This window comes from Zophobas morio, unplaced genomic scaffold, assembly GCF_036711695.1.
Source record: "Zophobas morio isolate AGI-343-1 ecotype UQ-CSIRO unplaced genomic scaffold, CSIRO_AGI_Zmor_V1 ptg000008l, whole genome shotgun sequence".
NCBI lineage: Eukaryota > Metazoa > Arthropoda > Insecta > Coleoptera > Tenebrionidae > Zophobas > Zophobas morio.
In genome coordinates, this window is record NW_026972113.1 from 7,719,725 (window position 1) to 7,740,547 (window position 20,823).

General features: G+C 37.7%; 2 protein-coding genes across 4 annotated transcripts in view; both read right to left on the minus strand.

Moving 5' to 3' along the window:
• LOC135125191 (autophagy-related protein 16-1) overlaps positions 1 to 20,823 on the minus strand; it is a 408,090-nt gene that overhangs the window by 285,686 nt on the left and 101,581 nt on the right. The window lies entirely within an intron of this gene.
• LOC135124783 (phospholipase A1-like) lies at positions 13,185 to 15,875 on the minus strand. The gene is made up of 4 exons (XM_064049998.1): positions 15,778 to 15,875; positions 15,325 to 15,705; positions 14,892 to 15,269; positions 13,185 to 14,841 (listed from the first exon to the last, which is right to left on the minus strand). The coding sequence occupies exons 1-4, from the start codon at positions 15,836 to 15,838 to the stop codon at positions 14,630 to 14,632; spliced, it is 1,032 nt and encodes a 343-aa protein (XP_063906068.1). The 5' UTR covers positions 15,839 to 15,875; the 3' UTR covers positions 13,185 to 14,629.

Sequence of the window (20,823 nt, forward strand, 5' to 3'; positions counted from 1 at the left end):
TTTGCTTAAGTTTTCTACTGACTGATTTTTGACACAATGGCGGGCTATAATTGAGTAATTGATGGGTGCGAAGGTCGAATCTTATTCGAAGAAGCTGTTGTTAGTAGCAGTGCACTACCACGCAGAATGTTGGGGAACGTGGAAACAGATCACAAATGGACTGAGATTCCAGGTATCTTAGATAATTAACTTCAAATGAAAAGCAGCCGTTAAAGGTTAAAACATCCTTCCTGTTTTTTCGTTCTTTGTATGTTTACTTTGATGTCGAAATATAGTGCCGCTGCAGTACCCGGTTACACTTAGATTACTGGAATTGTTTAGTTGTTATCCCTGAAACCTGGGTTTGGTTATATCCAGGATATTTTATATCAAAATTGTACCTTTGAGTACAAGTACTACCCCCGCCTCTGTGTCGGGTCGTCTAGGAGTCCCTTGTCTTCCCCTTCAGGGTCTAGAGTTCACTTCAGAATGTTCGCTAAACTCTAGATTGCAATTAGGGTTGTAAATCTCAGAAACTGTGAACCGGGTTAAAGTTCTACATTCATTAACATGACCAATTACATGTCAGATCAATACAGGTCGGTCAGGTCAGGACAGGACAGGTCAGGTCATCTCCAATCAGGTCAACTCCAGTCAGGTGAGAAATTAGGTCAGATCCAATCAGGTCAGGTTCAGTCAGATCAGGTCCAGTCCAATCAGCTCCAGTCAAGTCAAGACCAGCCAAGTCAAATCCTACCAGGTCAGGTACAGTCAGGTAAGATCCCGTCAAGTCAGGTCAGGTCAGGTTAGGTCACGTCAAGTTAAAAGTCTTTTCCTGGGCGTCGCTACTATTCTTATGGACGCTTATAGGAATTGGTAGAGCCACAAATCCTTCGTGGCGTATGTTTCATGTATACAGCAGAGCATGAATCAAGGCAAAAATCTGCTATAAAGCCAGATTACCGAAATATTAAGCCCAAAAGAAGGTAGAATAATCCTGGGAGATACACAAAGTCATTAATATTGTAACGAAGCAAAATTTCGCGGGCCGAAAACCGTGAGAACAGTAGAGAGAAGGGGGTAGATGAACCTGCTGAACCTGTGCGGGAAAATTTTAGATAGGCACATAAAACACCGAAATTTTACTTCATTTAAAAGTACATAAAATTTGGATTCGGACACCTGCGCTCTAGTTTACCATGGTTACTAGCGCTTCTGGAAAATTCCCCATTTCCAAAAAAAATTTCGAGGGCCTTGTCTTTAAAGGAATTTGAAAGAATTTCTTTGTGTTTTCTTTTTGAAGTAGTTCGAAAAAAATCGGGATCCCCCTGTGGGTCTTATTTTTTTTTAATAATTTGAAAGAATTTGAAGGATCACTTGAGTTATGTTTTTGAAAGCATCTCGAGGTCCCCTTCTGTTTTGTTTTTGAAGTACAAGTAGTTCCAAGAAATCTCAGAGACTCCTTGTGTTTGATTTGTGAAGTATTTTGAAAGAATCTTGGCGGCCCCTTGAGTCCGGTTTTTGAAATAATTTGAAAGAATCTCGGGGTCCCCTTTGTTTTGTTTTTGAAGTACATAGTTTGAAAGAATCTCGACGGCCCCTTGTGTATGGTTTTTGAAGTAATTTGAAAGAATCTCAGGGCCACCTTTGTTTTGTTTTTTAAGTAATTTGAACGAATCTTGGTGGCTTCTTGTGTCCGGTTTTTGAAGTAATTTGAAAGGATCTCGAGATCCCTTTTGTTTTGTTTTTGGAGTAGTTTGAAAAGATCTTAAGGATCCTCTGTCTTGTTTTTGAAGTAATTTGAAAGAATCTCGGGGCCCCCTTGTGTCTCATTTTTAAAGTACTTTGAAAGTACCTCGAGGACCACTTGTGTTTTATTTCTGAAGTAATTTGAAAAAATCTCGAGGAGCTCTTGTGTCTGATTTTTGAAGTAGTCTGAAATAATCTTGGTGACCCCTTTTGTTTTGTTTTTGAAGTAGTTTGAAAAAATATTAAGGATCCTTTGACTTGTCTTTGAAAAAACTTGAAAGAATGTCGGCGGTCCTTTGTGTCTCATTTTTGAAGTAGTTTGTCTTGTAATTGAAGTTATTTGAAAAATTTCGGCCTGTGTTTGATTTTTCAAGTAATTTGATAGAATCTTCAGGATCACTTGTCTTGTTTTTGAAGTAATTTTTAAAAATCCCGGGGGTTTCGTGTGTCTGATTTTTGAAGTAGTTTGAAAGAATTTTGAGGATCCCTTGTTTTGTTCTTGAAGTAAGTTAAAACATCTCGAGGGCCCTTGTGTCTAATTTTTGGAGTAATTTGAAAGAACGTCGGAAATCCCCGGTGTGGTTTTTCAAGTAATTTGAAAGAATTTCGGGGATCTCTTATGTCGGGTTTTTTAAGTAATTTGAAAGAATCTCGAAGTGTCTTTTGTTTTGTTTTTGAAATAGTTTAAAAGAATCTGAGAATTCCTTGTCTTGTGTTTAAAGTAATTTGAAAGAATTTCGGGAGTCCCTTGTCTCTGATTTTTGAAATAGTGTGAAAGCATCTCGAGGACCCCTTATGTTTTGATTTTGAAGTGGTTTGAAAGAATCTCGGAATTCCGTTTGGTTTGTTTTTGAAGTAAATTGAATAAACGTCATGAGCCGCTTGTGCTTGGTTTTTGAAGTAATTTGAAAGAATCTCCGGGATCCCTTTTGTTTTGTTTTTGAAGTAGTTTGAAAGAATCTTGAGAATCGCTTGTCTTGTTTTTGAAGCCCCTTGTATGTGATTTTTGAACTGGCTTGAAAGAATCTGGGACACCCATCTTGTCTTGTTTTTGAAGTAGTTTAGAGGAATCTCTGGGACTCCTTGTATCTAGTTTTGAAGTAATTTCAAAGAATCTCGGGGTCCCTTTTGTTTTGATTTTGAAGTAGTTTGAAAGAATCTCGGAAACCCCTTGTGTGTGATTTTTGAACTATGTAGTTTGAAAGAATCTCGAGGACTCGTTTCGTCTTGTTTTTGAAGTAGTTTGAAAGATTCTTGAGAATTCTGTGTCTTGTTTTTGAAGTAATCTGAGGGAATCTCGGGAGTGAATTATGTCTGATTTTTGAAATAATTTGAAAGAATCTAGAGTTCATTTTTTTTTTGTTTTTGAAGCAATTTGAAAAAATCTTGGGAGCCCCTTGTGTCTGATTTTTGAAGTAGTTTGAAAAAATCTCGGGGTCACTTTTGTTTTGTTTTTGAAGTAGTTTGAAAGTATCTTGAGGATTCTTCGTCTTGTTTTTAGAGTAACTTGAAAGAATCTCGGGGACTTCTTATGTTTGATTTTTGACGTAATTTGAAAGAATCTCGGGAACCCTTTTTGTTTTATTTTGGAAGTAGTTTGAAAGAATCTCGGAAATACCCTGTATTTGGTTTTTCAAGTAATTTGAAAGAATCTCAGGTACTTCCTTTGTTATGTTTTTGAAGTTGTTTGAAAATGTTGCGGGGACCCCTGTGGGATTTATTTTTAATTAATTTGAAAGAATCTTGGCGGTCCCTTGTGTCTCATTTTTGGAGTAGTTTGAAAGCATCTCAAGGATACCTTGTGTTTTGTTTTTGAAGTAGTTTAAAAAGAATCTCAGAAATCCACTGTGTTTGAATTTTCAATTAATTTGAAAAAATTTCGGGGACCGCTTTTGTTATGTTTTTGAAGTACATAATTTGAAAGAATCTTTAGGATCCCTTGTCTTCTTTTTGAGGTAATTTGAAAAAATGTTGTGGGCCCCTTTTGTCTGATTTTTTAAGTAGTTTGAAAGGTTATCCGGGACCCCTTTTGTTTTGTTTTTGAAGTAGTTTGAAAGAATCTTGAGAATCCTTTGTCTTGTTTTTGAAATAATTTGAAACAATCTCGGGGACCTCTAAAGTCTGGTTTTGAAGTAATTTCAAAGAATGTCGGGGTCCCTTTTGTTTTGTTTTTGAAGTAGTTTGAAAGAATCTCGGTAGCCCCTTGTGTGTGATTTTTGAACTATGTAGTTTGACGGAATTTCGGGGACTCGTTTTGTCTTGTTTTTGAAGTAGTTTGAAGGAATCTCCGCGACTCCTTGTGTCTGGTTTTTAATTAATTTCAAACTATCTCGGGGTCCCTTTTGTTTTGTTTTTGAAGTAATCTGAAGGAATCTCGGGAGTGAATTGTGTCCGATTTTTGAAGTAATTTGAAAGAATCTCGAGTATCCATTTTTTTTGTTTTTGAAGTAATTTGAAAGAATCTTGGGAGCTCCTTGTGTGTGATATTTGAAGTAATTTGAAAAAATCTCGGGGTCACTTTTCTTTTCTTTTTGAAGTAGTTACTTGAGGATTCTTTGTCTTGTTTTTGAAGTAATCTGAAGGAATCTCGGGAGTGAATTGTGTCTGATTTTTGAAATAATTTGAAAGAATCTCGAGTCTCCCTTTTTTTGTTTTTGAAGTAATTTGAAAGAATCTTGGGAGCTCCTTGTGTCTAATATGTGAAGTAATTTGAAAAAATCTCGGGGTCCCTTTTGTTTTGTTTTTGAAGTAGTTACTTGAGGATTCTTTGTCTTGTTTTTGAAGTAATCTGAAGGAATCTCTGGAGTGAATTGTGTCTGATTTTTGAAGTAATTTGAAAGAAACTCGAGTATCCCTTTTTTTTTGTTTTTGAAGTAATTTGAAAGAATCTTGGGAGCCCCTTGTGTCTGATATTTGAAGTAATTTGAAAAAATCTCGGGGTCATTTTTCCTTTGTTTTTGAAGTAGTTACTTGAGGATTCTTTGTCTTGTTTTTGAAGTAATCTGAAGGAATCTCGGGAGTGAATTGTATCTGATTTTTGAAGTAATTTGAAAGAATCTCGAGTATCCCTTTTTTTTTGAAGTAATTTGAAAGAATCTTGGGAGCTCCTTGTGTCTGATATTTGAAGCAATTTGAAAAAATCTCGAGGTTCCTTTTGTTTTGTTTTTGAAGTAGTTACTTGAGGATTCTTTGTCTTGTTTTTGAAGTAATCTGAAGGAATCTCGGGAGTGAATTGTCTGATTTTTGAAGTAATTTGAAAGCATCTGGAGTATCCTTTTTTTTTTGTTTTTGAAGTAATTTGAAAGAATCAGGGGAGCCCCTTCTGTCTGATATTTGAAGCAATTTGAAAAAATTTCGGGGTCACTTTTCCTTTGTTTTTGAAGTAGTTACTTGAGGATTCTCTGTCTTGTTTTTGAAGTATCTAAAGGAATCTCGGGAGTGAATTGTGTCGATTTTTGAAATAATTTGAAAGAATCTCGAGTATCCCTTTTTTTTTGAAGTAATTTGAAAGAATCTTGGGAGCCCCTTGTGTCTGATATTTGAAGTAATTGAAAAAATCTCGGGGTCCCTTTTGTTTTGTTTTTGAAGTAGTTACTTGAGCATTCTCTGTCTTGTTTTTGAAGTAATCTAAAGGAATCTCGGGAGTGAATTGTGTCGATTTTTGAAATAATTTGAAAGAATCTCGAGTATCCCTTTTTTTGTTTTTGAAGTAATTTGAAAGAATCTTGGGAGGCCCTTATGTCTGATATTTGAAGTACCTTGAGGATCCTTCGTCTTATTTTTGAAGTAATTTGAAAGAATCTTGGGAACCCCTTGAGTTTTGTAGAAATTTTACTTTATTTAAAAGTATATAACATTTGGGTTCGGACATTGGCGATTTGGTGTATCACGGCTACTGGTACATTAGGAAATTTCCCGATTTCCAGATGCTCCCATCTACCCCGGGACAGGGGGTGAATCCCTGACCGTTGCGGCGACGCGACAGGAAGCCGGGAAGGGTGAGAGAGAAGTGAAAAAATTGTATTGAAATTTTCTGAAAATGAGTAAAAATACAAGTCTAGGAGCCACACATGTCACCGTACCGTGTTGCCAGCCTCTAAGATATGATTACACCACCCCCATTTTTTTTTTTATCCACACTCGTACAATAAGCTGAATACCGATAAGTACTGTCAGGTCATCACTGCTTCAGAGTCACCACCCCCACAGGACCATGAGCAATCCGGTCCAGGGAAAAACCGGCACCAGGGTGCAAATGGAACAACCGTGACCAATACTTATTTGTTTTTCATAAGCTGTATTGTTTTCCTTAGCCGATAAATTTTTATTTAGCCGTGTAACTGTTGGCAGGCAATAAAAACCATTTATTGTAACTTTTCACAGGAGTATTATTTATTGATGTCGCGGTCGCTAGCGTCCCAATAAACTGCCCTCGTCGAAAGCAACGCCTTCGTTTCGTGACAGCGACCACATCGAATTATAACAAATAAAATCAAATCGGATTCATAAACGACAAGTACAGAAGTCTGTTATTTTATAAAATTTAAATAAGAAATAATGACACCACACTGTCGGTCGACTCAAATCTTTTTTTTAGCCTCGCTGCAGGGATCCGGCTTCGAATCCAGCCCTAATTCTCTTGCTTTACAGCGGCACTAACGATAAAATTTATTACAAATGTGGCTTTTATAGCGAATAAAGATTACATCCGCCACAGTAAGACTAAGTTAAGTGGTGTTGGCCGGCGTATACAAATGCATCTGTATTCTCTCTCGGTGCGAATTCGAACAGTCGGCGTGCCATTTGACACAGTTATCCGTGCCAATTTCCCCATCGGAGTGTGGCAACGGCGTCCACTGCAAACCGTCGTTAAACATTGCTATTGAATTTCCAGATCCGGTTGTTGGTAAATGTGGTGCATTAAACGTTAAATAGAGGCCGTCCGTTTCAGTGTCCTCCGGAGCAGATAAATAATTTCTTGCAGCCAGGGTATATATGTACCAAAGTTGCCGAGTTCTTATCGCAGCATCTTAAATGCTTTATTTATACAATAAGTAGTAACATGATATTACTTACATGTAATTACTTGTCCCCTGTATTATTTTCCATACGCGAACCGGTGTAATTCTAGTGTACGCATATGCTATTATGTACATGACAATAGCAATAATGATAAAGAGCACTTGATAATACGGATTTATGCAATAGCCGAGGCAAGTCAGCGTCGATGACCAAGAAAGATTGCACAATGGCGTTTTTTCTCCGAGTCGTTCCTCTGTCGGCCAAAATTCCGACAGGACGTGACCGTACTTCGCATGGTGGCGTTGGCCGAAATCAAATCGGTCGGTGAATACTAAAAAGACACGCGGGGAGGGAAAATCGACGAGGAAACTCGTTTAAAACAAAACATTCCGGAGGAAAGGGAAACAATGTGGCGAGTACGCTACGAACCGTTCATGAATAAGAAAGTATCGAATAATCCGCATGGAGAGTACAAAGAGTGATGATAATAGCAATAACATGTAATTAGATGCCATATATGGCTGGGATAAGCAAATTAAAGGGGAAGTAAAAGGATCGTGTATTCATAGGCAGCGCAACACATCATCAGTTATTATTGCACTGGTCTTGAAGGCAGCAACGTTATTAAACCGCGCAGACATTAAAAGTCTGCAAGGCAACCACGTAATTGACGAATGGTGACCGTGCTGAAATCCTGCGACGACGCCTACGACGCCCGGAGCAGCTCCGTGGCTCCGGAATATCAATTCGCTTATATTTTTCCAGATACTTCGGGCTTTTTAAACTCGGAAACACGGGACGCGAAAGCAATCCCATTAGACGCAAAAGACTTAACAATAACTGGAACAGAATACACACAATGATCCACAACCTTATCTATACCGAACCTCTTTCCTTGATAGACCGGGTATTTTAAATCACGACTTGCCTCATCACACTGACAACTTTCTTACAAAACAAAGAACTGCACTTTGGGTGTGAGAACTCCGGTTTTGGGAAAAGTGTGGTCATCGTGTCAAAAAAGACCCTTTAGGCTATCGTCAATGGTATCGGGATGTCATAAAAACTAGCATCCGATTACCGAATATCACCGCTCTATTTCTACCATTTGTGTCCTTTCTTTCCTCAATAAACTAATGACCAGATTTCACGGCTTAATTAATTGTCTGTGTTATACTTGCGATTTCCGCTTGTGATTTCGCCAATATCCACTGCATTTCGTGTTTAGTGTTGACTGCGTTTCAACCCATTCAAAATTTATATCTTCGTCCTATCCCTCTCCAATCACAGCCTTAATTCGCCCGGACCGCCTAATCAAAGAGATCAAAAGTTCCTAGAAAGACTCATTAAATATTGCAAACGCCGTTTCTCTTCGCCGCTCTTAGGAAGCTCTCATGGGATCTCGAGTCAATATTGACGGAATAATCCATCGAATAAAGGCCACGGTCGTTTCTTGGCCACTTTCCCTTTCCCGATGAGCGCGATAATGACCTGTGCATTTTTCCGTGGGGGAGCTTCGGGGTCGTGGGAGCGCGGCGGCGACGGGGGCGGCTGCTCTCGAAAATGGGACGAGAGTAAACAGAAGCTGTACCGAAGACAAAACACAACTAACCATTATTTAACAAAGATAAACAGTGTGCAATTCGAGTCGTGTAAGCTCTGCACTTGTCAACCGCCGGTTGGCAGCTCCTGATGACGATACGCCCACAGTCGGCACGAGAAGCAACTTGTTTAACATAGGCACGTTTGCTCGTTTCGCCTGATTTTTTGATTAAACTTACACTGCAACAGTCATTGACAAATCGACACTGTTTTATGGCGACGCTTTCTCGCATTCGAAGGATGGGACGGCGTGATTACGGACGGAAAGCTTATTTGTTTCAAGGGGGATTTTTAAACGGAAGATTTCTCACGAGGAGGAACGTATACAGGGTGCAGAAAATGCGTGCAGAAGGATCGAAATTTTGACGGTTGAGGGAAAATGTCAAGTTCATACACAAGTAGAACGGTAGACGCTTTGATCTCAGCCATAAAAACCGTACAGTCAGGTCAGGTCAGGTCAGGTCTGATCAAGTTCATTCACAAGAAAAAAACGTAGGTTACAGTCAGGTCAGTCCAGTTGGATCGTGTAAGGTCCAGTCAAGTCAAGTACTTGGATCTGGTCCAGTTATGTGAGATCCAGTTAGATCAGGTCCGGTCAAGTCAAGTGCAGTCAGGTCAGGTGCAGTTAGGTAAAGTCCAGGAGGTTACGTCCAGTTAGGTCAGCTCCAGTTAACTCTTCGCAAGTTAAGTCCGGTTCACAGGAGAGGAAACGTCAGGTCTGATCTGGTCTATTCAGTCCGGTCATGTTAGGTCCAGCCAAGTTAGGTAGTCAGGTCTGGTCCAGTTAAGTTGGATGCAGTCAAGTCAGATCCAGTTTGCTCTGGTACGATCAAGTCCGGTTCAGATGAAAAAAAAGGACGGCTCCAGTCAGGTCGCTCTGGTCCGATTAGGTCCAATTAAGTGAGGTCCAGTTAGGTCAGGGGCATTCGGATGAGATCCAAATAAACCAGTATAGGTCAAATCTTCCCAGGTTAGGTCTGGTCCACTGAGAACAAGTCCAGTTCCTTCTGATCCACTCAGGTCGGGAGCAGTTAGGTTAAGTTAAGTCAAATCAAAGCCATTTTTTTCTGTCCGGTTCAGAGGAAAACACGTCCAGACCGACTAGACCAGTGCTAGTTAAGTCAGATCTACTCATAACAAGTAAAGTCAAGTAAAGTCAGGTAAAGTCCAGTCAGGGAATATGGAACATTAACCACAGTCAGGGAATATGGAAAATTAACCAAATGGTTTTCTTTTCGCAAAATAATTCGATTTTGTCAGGTGAAGTCCAGTAGGATCAAACATAATCAGAACAGGTTTAATCACAGCAGATCCAATGAGGGCAAATCCAGTCAGGTCAGGTTCGGTCAAGTTCGGTCACGTCAGGTTCGGTCAAGTTCGATCAGGTCAGGTCCAGTCAGGTATCGTCCATTCGGATAAGATTCAATCAAGTCAGGTCAAGTCAGGTCCAATTTGGTTGGCTCTGATTCCTTCCAGTCCGATCATGTTAGGTCCAGATAAGTTAGGTAGTCAGGTCTGGTTCACTCAGGTCGGGTCCAGTCAGATCAGGTCCAGTCAAGTTAGGACCAGTTTGTTCTAGACCGGCCAAGTCCAGTTCAGAGAAAAACACGCCCAGACCGACTAGGTCAGTGCTAGTTAAGTCAGGACAAGTAAAGTCAGTTAAATCAGTTCCAGTCAGGTCAACTTCAGTCAGGATGCGAAAAATTAACCCTGTTTTCCCTTTTTCGTAAAATAAGTCGATTCTAGATATCGCAAGTTCGTCAGGTCCATCAGAATCGTCAAAACAAGTCGAAATATACTTCAGAACTCATAAAATTTCACCAAAATAAGATTGAAAAGTAACATTTTTGACATTCTTTTAACGAATTTTTTGTATCTACAGAGGCCAGAATGTCGAACATTAAGTATAATCGTCTCCTTTTCGCAAAATAAGTCAATTGTGTCAGATTAGGTCCAGTAGGACCAAACATAATCAGAGCAGCAGTTTAATCACAGCAGACCTAATGAGGGCAGATCCAGTCAGTCAACAAAACCTCAAATCTTTAAAATACCAAAACCCTCAAATCACCATAACACCGAAGTCCACAGATCCTCAAAACACCAAAATCCCTAAATCCTGCTAACAGAAGAATCCTCATATCCTCATAACACCAAAACCCCTAAATCCTTAAAACTCCAAAATCCCCAAATTCTCAAATCCTCAAGACACCAAAATCTTCGAATCTTTAAAACACCAAAATCCTCAAATCCTCGAAACACAAAAATTTCCATACCCTCAAAACACCAAAACCCTTAAGTCCTCGAAACACCAAATTCCCCAAATGCTCAAAACACTAAAATCCCCAAAACCTCAAATCCTTAAAATGCCAAAATCCTCAAATCACCATAACACCAAAATCCACAGATCCTCAAAACACCAAAATTTTCAAATTCTCAAAACACCAAAATTCTCAAATTCTCAAAATACCAAAATCCCCAAATGCTCAAATCCTCAAGACACCAAAATCTTCGAATTTTTAAAACACCAAAATCCTCCAAATCCTCGAAAGAATGAAACCCTCAATCCACTAAAATTCTCAAATCCTCAAAACATCAAAATCCTCAAATCCTCGAAACACTAAAATTTCCAGATCCTCAAAACAGCAAAATTCTTAAATCTTCGAAACACCAAAAATTCCCAAATGTTCAAAATTATAAAATCCCTAAAACCTCAAATCCATAAAACACCAAAATCCTCTAATTACCATAACAACAAAATCCACAAATCCTGAAAACATCAAAATCTTCAAGTCCTTAAAACACCTAAATTCTCAAATTCTCAAAATCCCCAAAACACCAAAATCTTCAAATCCTGGAATTAATAAAATCCCCAATTCCCCAATCCATCTAAATCTCCAAATCCTCAAAACACCAAAACCATTAAATCCTCAAACACCAAATCCTCAAATCCCCAAAAGACGAAAACCCTCAGATTCTCAGACCACCAAAATCCTCAAATCCTCGAAACACAAAATTCCTAAATACTCATTACAGAAAAATTCTCAGATCTTCATAACACCGAAACCCCTAAATCGTTAAAACACCAAAATTCTCAAATTATCAAAACACTGAAATCCACAAATTCTCAAACAACTAGGTCAGTGCTAGTTAAGTCAGGACAACTAAAGTCAGGGAACGTCCTGTTAAATCAGTTCCAGTCAGGTCAACTTCAGTCAGGATGTGAAAAATTAAACCCGTCTTCTCCTTTTCGTAAACTAAGTTGATTCTAGACATCGCAAGTTCGTCAGGTCCATCAGAATCGTCAAAACATGTCGAAATATACTTCAGAACTCATAAAATTTCACCAAAATAAGATTGAAAAGTAACATTTTTGACATTCTTTTGACGATTTTTTTTGTATCTACAGAGGCCAGAATGTAGAAAATTAACCTAATCGTCTCATTTCCGCAATATAAGTCGATTGCGTCAGGTGAGGTCCAAGTTCAGTTCAGATCAGGTTAGGTGAGAAATTATATTGGGCACACTAAATCCTAAAAATGATAAGGTGAGAGGAAAAAAAAAGGAGAAACCTGAAAACACATTTAGAAAAAAAGGCGAAATGGTACACAGCAAATATGCAATATGGAAGATATGAAACAGGAGAATGAAGAAAAAGCAGTAAAAAGAAAAAGGAAAGAAAATAGGAACGCAGAAGGTTGAATAAAAGGAAAACGAGCTGAGAAATAAGAATAGAAATAATATAGCAAAAAAATTTAATCTGTCGATAGGTTGTAATAGCAAAACATAAGTTTTAAAATCAGATGATCTGATACCTAACATCACGCTCTGTTGAAAATCTACAACTCTTCATCGAGCAATCGATGGACTTTTTTTCCTAATGTGAAAACCGCCGTGGTTTCTCTTTAATAAAGTGACGTCTGTCGAGGTAATAGCCACCTAAAGGCAGAAAAGACCAAAAATTTCTAAATTTAGTTGCATGACCAAAGGAGGGAATTTCAGAAGTGAAACAATCCAACGAAGCAAATTTTCGCGAGCCGGAAACCCGATTATTGTTTAAAAATTTCCTCCGTTTTATTTCTTGCTTCCGCGGGCGCTCATCAGACCAGATCCGTGTCTCCGGAGAGGAAGCTGGCGCCCGAGCACCGCCGCTCCCGACTAAAGGCGCAACCTCCGGTGGCGTGAAGGTGACCGCACAGACGAGTTTCTGGTCAGTGGCACTAGTCGGCCCAAGGCTTGGCACTGAGGCACGCCACCCCCGCGCGTTATCAGCGAAATCCCGGACCGTCACCGAAATTTTGTTGCAACACAAGAGAAAAAATTGACATTTTTGCGTCAAATTAGTGGAATTAATCGCATATTAACTACAATAGAAATAGATTAAGTAATAGAATAAAAGGTAAAAAAAATAAAGAAGATTCTACCACAGCCAAAAATAAACAGAATACGTCAGGATGATCTGAAGCGTGTTAAATATTTTAATTACGTTACAGTTTTAAAACATCAAAACCTTTGGAGAAGCGCTCACGTCAAAATTACATTAGATGTAAATTGGGACAGTCTTTCGTACACAGGCGCTCATCTGTGAATAACATTATGCTAATACATGTAAATTCGCCTCCAGCATTAAACAAAACTGTATAATCTTGGTAATCTGTCACTAGTATAAATCAGTCACCAAACCTACTGCAGCGGTGAGCTTTCTTGAAACATTATTATTATTCCACATAAATATAAATTTTATTTTATGTTAATTGCATCATTACAAGTACAACATTAATGCAAAAAAAGTAACTGTTTCCGAAATTTCGCAAAAATAACGAACTCGTCGCGACGTATTAAATTTCGTTGCGAAAACACCACAGTCATTAATTACATTTTTAATTAAGTTTTGGTGTATCGTTACAATCACGGTTCACCCAACATAAACAACAATCTAGCGATAAACTCCCCGATAAAATTTCCTTAATTGAACAACTACTAAAATAATAAAGTTGACAGAAATCCCGCCACTAATGAATTCGGCCGAATAAATTATCGATCACCACCTCATCGAATTAAAAATTTAATTAAGATTTTTATATTTATTACAGATTAGATGTAAATTCCTCAAAACGGGACCGCGGCTTGCGTACAGCAGCGTTTAATGGCGAAAAAAGTAATGGAATGCAAAAACCGCGTATTAAGGATAGTGTGAAATTCGTTTTTTACCAGGAATTCGCTTCTGAAGAAATTCTGAATGATAAATGCGAAGCACAGTAGCGGTCGTAGATCATTCCTGCAATAGCCGATACGATCTTAATTGTTGAAAAAGAACATGGCATTTGTGCATTTACTGTTAAATTCTTTTATTAAGCTTAATTAGGTTGGCCGCGATTACATTTCCTATTCGAAGTGCGGTTTCCGGTGAGATTTCGGCGATAAAACGGCACGGAGTGCACAAAATACGGCGGTAATTAAAAGAAAATAAATAAGGAACGGATTAATCCTGCTGAGATTCAATCCATTGTTGAAAGTGTCTGAAAAAACAAAACTCGCGTTTACTAATCGCCGACCATCTCAAAAAAAGAGCGAGACAGACAATCTCTATCGATTAGCGCTGAAAACTAAATCTCCGCATCCGCGTTCAGTTTTCTGCGAACTTTTATCTAAACCGCACAGAAGCAAACACACATGTTATTTGTACAGTTAGTGTCTGAATCGCTTTCATAATGTTTGGTAGGTAAAGTTCGTTGCCTGATTGATCGTTTATATCTCTCTCAACGGCAAATTGTTTCTTTTGCGTAACGGATTCGTTGCAGTTTTTTGACACAGCGCTTACTCAGCCTGAAATGGAATTGAATGAAACGGCGAGAGAGACGGATGGATGTGTAATTTAAAAAATCGAAATCGAGCAAAAACAAATCGTGACAGATCTGATTGAAGTGCTGATTGCAGGTCGCGATAGGCGCTATCGCCTCTCTTTGGAAAAATTAGAGCAATTTGTAAAGAAATTCAGATTCTGTTGCTGCTGGCAAACAAGATATCGATAAAGGTGCTTGATTTTCATAATGACTGTTTATTTTGCTAAATAATGGGAGATTGGATCTTTGTGTTCGGATCGCGTTCGCTGATGCGGACATTCGTTGCTGCTTTCAGGAAATATAAACGTAAATAACGCTCGAACACGAATTGCAAAGTCGACAAAAACCACGTGTCCTTAACACCTGTTTATCGTAGTATTTTACAATGCAAATTTTACTAAAATAGTTTAATGAGTAGTACTTTCCGGGTAGTCGCGTTACTGAGAAAACGGAGGGTTTTCGTTTGTTATCAGGTAGTACTTTCCCCGTTTATGAGTGTGTAAATCCCCCATCGTCTCATAATCATCTTCACACGAATCCGGTTTCTTAGTATAATCCTCCCAGCTCTTGCATTTCCTTGCTCTAAAAGATTGGGGGTTAGCTACGGCTTCTATGTAGAACCGCCAGCTCCTAAAATGCGAGCACGAAACTGAAACTCTCATTCAGAAAGGTCCTGTCATTTAAGAACTACAATGTCACCCTTCGTTTTGAGGTCAGTCATATTAAAAATAGCTTCTTTGATACACCCCGCCTGCCAACTACCACCGTTTGGAAAAAAGTCGATGGTACCACAAGGTTCCTTATACCCGATCCTTCCACCGCTGGTGTGAATTACTTCGACGACTGAGGCGTCTTCTGGGTTCAGTTTTTCGCTCTCAGGTGCATCCTCGAAAAAAACTCCAGCGGGATCTAGAGCTACGATCCTTGGAATTTTTTTCCCAAGATATTTTTTTATATGTTTGCCTGCAAAACCACACACCTGTCCTCCTAAAGAATGCCCAACCAGTACCATGAAATTATCCAGCGGAACGGAGTACGTTTGGTGCAAATTAATAATCAGTTTTCCGATAAGATTACCTAGAGTGGTGTTTTGAGTTTGAAAACTTGATCATTAGTTTCAAAGACGACCTACCAACTTCTCGCGTGTCATACAATGCTATGATATAATCCTTGCCGGCGTACTCTGACCAGTCCACTTGAATCACATACAATTCTGGATTGATTTCGAAAAACGAGTGTTTCAAATTGTTGTACCAGCTAGTATTCACATTTTCCAACCAACCGTGAACAAAGAAAACATACTGTGCTTTCTTGTTGATTAATTTAGTGGGGTTACGAGGGTCCAGGATGGTGTACTTTTTGGATTTTTTTGTTCGCCATAAGTAGAATTTTATGTTATCGATAGTCACAACATCCCCATGAACGTTTTTGTGCAATAAACCAATACCGTTGCAAAGATTGAAAAAATCTTGTTGTATAGCTTCAGAAACTCGAGACAAGTCAAGTCCAGGTTCTACAACATTTTTTTAAAGCATCAGATTCAAAAACAAGAACAACAAAAACACTTTTTTTTTATCTTAGTTACCTTCTTCCAGTCGAACAAAGGCAAACACACAAAGGAATACCACTAGGTATTGTTGTCGCATGTTGTCTTGTTTTACTGACGGAGTAAGTAACGCTTTATGTTCATTTATCGTCGTTGTGGTTCGTAATCAGCATTTTAAATACATATTATGAAACTTTTGTCTACCTATAGCGAATCAAAATGCGAACTAGACATTGCCAAGGTTGGTGTCCCATGATAAGGAAGCGATAGACACATTTGCAAAATGGGTTTTTTTTGTAAAAATGGCCATTTTATAGACCTGATATATTAAATTAGGTTCTTGGGGTAATTTTTAACCAAGAGTAAGTATGTAGTCGTAGACGTTTCCATCTGTCTGTCTGTCGTATGTCTGTCTGTCTATGTCAATTTAAAATATAACAATACAATTTAATTTTGTATTTTTGTTGTAAGGTTCACCTAAGGATGTTAAATTGGTAATAAAACTTTATCTCCCCCCTCTCTACAAAGTTGTGTCAAAATACCTTCGATCATTTTTTTTAAATTTAATTTCACAAGGACATCTTGTATTCTATTATTGAAATAATTATATTGTCTAAACAAGGTGAACTTTAAAACTGTTTGTTACATTAAGGTTTGAATGGATCCAGTAACCTCGGCGTACTCCCTACGTTCGCATTTTCGTAGTTTCTTTTTTTAGGCTAATTTAGCTTCATAGTCATTTTATGAGAATTGCTTTCAAATCAGGATTAAAATGGAGCGTAGCGAGCACGTGTCGATGAGAAGTTGAATTATTAATAAAACTTCTATATTATCTACACAAGGTGAACGTTAAAACTTTTTTATTTCTGTTTTTTCGGCGTACCACATGGTTCGCTTTTCCGCCCTGTGCTGTTCTTGTATATTTTTCGAAAGCGCCTTGTTTCCCGCAGACGAAAATCATAGTTTAAACTATATATTTGAGAAAAATGGGAATTGGTCAACATATATTTCCACGAAGAGAATTGATTTCCATCCTACGTTTGAACGACGTCGAAAGGTGTGCCCCGTATATAGAGTAGGGTTTGGTAAATTCCTATAATTCTCGAAATACAAAAATTTCCATATCCTCAAAACACCAAAATCCTTAAATCCTCGAAACACTAAAATCTCCAAAAGCTCAAATACTTAAAATAACAAAATCCTCAAATCACCATAACACTAAAATCCATAGATCCTCAAAACACCGAAATCTTCAAATTCTCTCGTCATAACAGAAAAATCCTCATATCCTCATAACACCAGAACTCCTAAATCCTTAAAACACCAAAATCTTCGAATCTTTAAAACACCAAAATTCTCCAAATCCTCGAAAGAATGAAATCCTCAATCCACTAAAATTCTCAAATCTTCAAAACAGCAAAATCCTTAAAACCTCGAAACACCAAAATCCTCAAATTACCATAACACCAAAATCCACAGATCCTCAAAACATCTAAATCTTCAAATTCTCAAAATACCCAGTTTCCTAAATTCCTACCAGAAAAATCTTCACATCCTCATAACACCAAAACCCTAAATCCTTAAAACACCAAAATTCTCAAATTCTCAAAAAACCAAAATCCCTAAATTCTCAAATCCTCAAAACACCAGAATCTTCGAATCTTCAAAATACCAAAATTCTCCTAATCCTGGAATTAATAGAATCCCCAATTCCCCAATTCATAAAAATTCTCAGATCCTCATAACACCAAAACCCATAAATCGTTAAAACACCAAAATTCTCAAATTATCAAAATACTAAAATTCAGAAATTCTCAAATCCTCAAAACACCAAAATTTTCAAATTTTTCAAAACACCAAATTTCCCCAAATCCTCGAAAGACTAAAATCCCCAAATACTCAAATCCTCAACACACCAAAATCTTCGAATTTTCAAAACATCAAAATCCCCAAATTCTCAATCCACTAAAATTCTCAAATCTTCGAAACAATAAAATCCTCAAATCATCAAAACACTAAAACTATTAAATCCTCAAAATACTAAACCCCAAATCCCGAAAACACGAAAATCCCCAAATGCTCAAAACACTAAAATCCCCAAATGCTCAAAACACTAAAATCCCCAAATCCGCAAATTTTCAAAATATAAAAATCTTCAAATCCTCTAAACACTAAAATTCCCATATCCTCAAACACCAAAATGCTTAAATCCTCGAAACATCAAAATCCTCAAATCATCATAACACCGAAATCCTCAGATCCTCAAAATATCAAAATCTTCAAAACACTAAAATCCCCAAATTCTCAAATCCTCAACACACCAAAATCTTATAATTTTCAAAACAGCAAAATCCTCAAATTCTCGTAACATCAAAATCCTCAAATGATCGTAACACCAAAATCCTCAAATCCTCAAAACACCAAAATCTTCAAATCCTCAAAACACTAAGATCTCCAAATTCTCAAATCCTCAACACACCAAAATCTTCCAATTTTCAAAACACCAAAATTCTTCAAATCCTGGAATTAATAGAGTCCCCAATTCTCCAATCCATCAAAATTCTCATATCCTCATAACACCAAAACCCCTAAATCGTTAAAACACGAAAATCCCCAAATGCTCAAAACACTGTAATCCCCAAATTCTCAAATCCTCAAAACACCAAAATCTTCAAATCCTCAAAACACTAAGATCTCCAAATTCTCAAATCCTCAACACACCAAAATCTTCCAATTTTCAAAACACCAAAATTCTTCAAATCCTGGAATTAATAGAGTCCCCAATTCTCCAATCCATCAAAATTCTCATATCCTCATAACACCAAAACCCCTAAATCGTTAAAACACGAAAATCCCCAAATGCTCAAAACACTAAAATCCCTAAATTCTCAAATCCTCAAAACACCAAAATTTTCAAATTTTCAAAACACCAAAATTCTCCAAATCCTCGAAACACTAAAATCCCCAAATACTCAAATCCTCAACACACCAAAATCTTCGAATTTTCAAAACATCGAAATCCCCAAACCCTCAATCCACTAAACTCCTCAAATCTTTGAAACAATAAAATCCTCAAATCATCAAAACACTAAAACTATTAAATCCTCAAAACACTAAACCCCAAATCCCGAAAACACGAAAATCCCCAAATGCTCAAAACACTAAAATCCCCAAATCCGTAAATTTTCAAAACATAAAAATCTTCAAATCTTCGAAACACTAAAATTCCCATATCCTCAACACACCAAAATGCTTAAATCGTCGAAACATCAAAATCCTCAAATGATCGTAACACCAAAATCCTCAAATCCTCAAAATACCAAAATCTTCAAATCCTCAAAACACTAAGATCTCCAAATTCTCAAATCCTCAACACACCAATATCTTCCATTTTTCAAAACACCAAAATTCTCCAAATCATCAAAACACCAAAATCATTAAATCCTCAAACACAAAAATCCTCAAATCTCCAAAACACAAAATTCCTCAGATCCTCATAACACCAAAAACCCCTAAATCGTTAAAACACGAAAATTCTCAAATCGCATTTTATTGGTTTCTCTTTTTAGGCCAATTTAGCATCATAACCTGAAGAATCTTGTTAACGATTGATTTATAAATAATTTTATGAAATTACTTTAAAAAATCATGATTAAAATGGTGCGCAGCGAGCACGTGTCAACGAGAAGTTATATTATTATTAATAAAGCTTCTATATTATCTACTACACAAGTTGAACGCTAAAACTTTTTGTAACTTCTAAAGTGTGAATGACTCTAGTAACTTAAACGTGCTCGCTGCGCTCGCATTTTTTAGGTTAGAAGTGGCTTCCGGGATGTAAAGTTAGCTATTTTCATATTTATCTGACAACTTTCACTTTTCCCCAAATAATTTTTCCTTCATATGAATGACACCGGATATTTTCCAGAAAGCGGTCATTCTAATTGTTTTGGAATAGGTCCCTTTCTGAAATTCTATACAAAACTTTCTTTAAAAAATATTGTGTTTCGTCTGAATTTTCTGTTTTGTTTCCTTTTTCTGTTTTTTTTTTCGGCGTACCACACGGTTCGCTTTTCCGCCCTGTGCTGTTCATATATGTTTTTCGAAGGCGCCTTGTCCCCCGCATTCATCGCCAAAATCCCGCCCTTGTAGTCGTTCCTGCGTTGTCAATTCGTGGCGGAAGCGAAACGCGGAAGCCCGAGTCCCTCGTTTTGCTTTTTTTTTCCGTTGCCTCTTCGAAATCCGAACGAAGCAATTTTTCGAGCTAGCGCTAAAATCCTTTAACCGCTACGTTCGTGACGTCCTTGCGAATCTCGAGGTGCTCGCCGAAATTGCGTTTTTTCCTAATGGCCCAAACCGAATTTCAGCCGGCCACAACCTAATCACGTTCCAGTACGGAACTGTATTTTTAAATTGATCACGTTTGCCGTCTGGTACGTCTTTCTGGCGTTAGGGAGATAATTAAATAAACATCCCGGCGATCGGGTTTTATGATAAAGAGTTGAATCGTAAATTTAATTAGATAATTGGAGATGTGTTTGCCAATTATAAAAATGAAATATTGAACACGAGAGTAAAATTTACGGCGAGCTAATGATTACGTAAGTTACTTTTACTTCGGATTGTTATCGCGGGCGAAAAATTCGAGGGTTATTAGGAGTGAGTGAGTGAGTATAAAGGATAAAATAAATCGTTCTCATTAAAATTTTCTTGTTGTTTAGATTGGATTTCCGGCGAGGGCAATTGACATTTTGAAAAATTTTGATGAATGGGCTTGCAAACTGGTTTTAGCGAATGTACTTTGCATTCGACGAAATTACACACCACTTTACGATAATGAGTAAAACGAGACACTTTCGAGTAGTTAGAGGAACTGATGATGACGCGGATTAAACGCTCGGCGTGCAACGAATTATTACGACAATCATGCTAATTATGCGCAATGAAAGAGGTTGTCTTCATCTACTTTGTTACTTAAGTAAAGTAGGTTTCGTCTTCGAACGTTCCGACTTAAGTTTCAAGCTTGTGCTGAAGACTATTTTCGTGCTTCCTTTGGAAATATCTTGCTACAATGATGGATGGAAT